Source organism: Gekko japonicus, unplaced genomic scaffold, assembly GCF_001447785.1.
Source record: "Gekko japonicus isolate JY-2015 unplaced genomic scaffold, Gekko_japonicus_V1.1 scaffold851, whole genome shotgun sequence".
Classification (NCBI taxonomy): domain Eukaryota; kingdom Metazoa; phylum Chordata; class Lepidosauria; order Squamata; family Gekkonidae; genus Gekko; species Gekko japonicus.
In genome coordinates this window covers 55,827-57,151 of record NW_015172579.1, presented here as the reverse complement: position 1 = coordinate 57,151, position 1,325 = coordinate 55,827, and the positions used below count along the sequence as shown (strand labels likewise).

General features: G+C 50.7%; 1 protein-coding gene across 1 annotated transcript in view; it reads left to right on the top strand.

The window, feature by feature from the left end:
- The window catches only part of NUP133 (nucleoporin 133kDa), a 39,894-nt gene continuing 38,569 nt past the window's right edge, over positions 1 to 1,325 (top strand). Inside the window, exons 1-2 of the mRNA XM_015421437.1 lie at positions 1 to 257; positions 818 to 936. Of these exons, the coding sequence (XP_015276923.1) occupies positions 88 to 257; positions 818 to 936 (289 nt within the window). The 5' untranslated portion in view covers positions 1 to 87. The remainder of the gene's footprint in view (positions 258 to 817; positions 937 to 1,325) is intronic.

The following is a 1,325-nucleotide window of genomic DNA, read 5'->3' as shown; positions in this document are numbered from 1 at the left end:
GCCAAGAGGGAACAGTAGGCGCGCGAGAGCTCCCCAGCCGTAGTACGGGAGGCATCAAATTGTGGTGGTTACGGCGCTGGTGGAACGATGTTGCATTCCGTCCCCGGTTCCCCTCATGCTCCAAGCGGCGGCGGGTCGAGCCGAAGAAGCCTCCGGCCAGGAGGTAGAAAGAACCAAGCCCTGGCAGGATCGTCAGTCAGTTCGCCCGCGCTGTTCTCTCCGGCTTCTAGGCGGAACTCCGGTGCCCTGTCTGCGCGGTGAGTGCTGGTTGTGGAGGATTCACTTTTTGTGCCCCAGGTGGGGGGAGGAGGCTAAGTATGGACGCCGGGCAAGGTGGAAGGCATGTCAGGCTGTGACGGCAGATTATTGCGTGCCTTGATCGTCTGTCGCGAGTTCTAATCCCCGGAGGATGCTTTTGTGAGTGTTATGTGCCGTCAAGGTGCTTCCTACTGATGACGACCCTACGAACGTCCTTCATTAACAACGTTGCTCAAGTCTTTTGATTAGGATGCTTTTAGGAAAAGGCTTTTTATCCTAGGTGCCTTCCTTACTGAATTATGTAATATCTGACAGTCTTACCGGGTTGATGTTACATTGTTTACAGTAATTAAAAATGTGCAGATTCTAGAAACTTAAGTTCTGTTTTCAGTGGGAAGCTGTAGTAGATTTGGTTAAACAGCTGAAGAGAGTGTATTCTTTCTTCCAGCAATAATAAATTACTATAACAATGATTTATCATTAAACAGTTACTAAAAAGAATAAATAGTGCTAATTAAATGAGACAAAGAATACTGAAAATGGCAACTCTTTTGCTTAGAGGTACGCCCACAAGAGTTTTCCACCACCCTTCAGGAAGTGAAACTGTCAACTATGATGTGAAAGCTTTTGGGGCTTCTTTGCCAGTGAAAGTAATAGAAGCCTTACGAATGGCTGATGGTGAGTGATTCAGTCTTTTAATACCGTTGAAATTATGTAATGGTGAAATTGCTGCTTATCTATATATCTAATAGCAAACTTGCCCCTGGAGTGCGGATTGCTAAATCAGCGTCCGGGGGCAGCTGGGGGGCAGGGAGAGGTGTGTGCACACGTGGGGCAGTCCCCACTTGTGCACAAAAATGCTAAAAGTTGAAAAAAAATTCCGGGGGATGTTTAAATCCCCCCGAAAGTAACAGAGCGTCCCATGCGCAGGGAACGCTCTGTAGCTGGCCTCACCGCCACCACCGCTGCCTCCTCGGAGCAGGGCGGGAGGGGAGGACCGGCCTCGCCGCCGCCGCCACCGAGCCCAGCAAAGGGGGGGGAAGGACCGGCCTCGGAGCCGGGGGGGG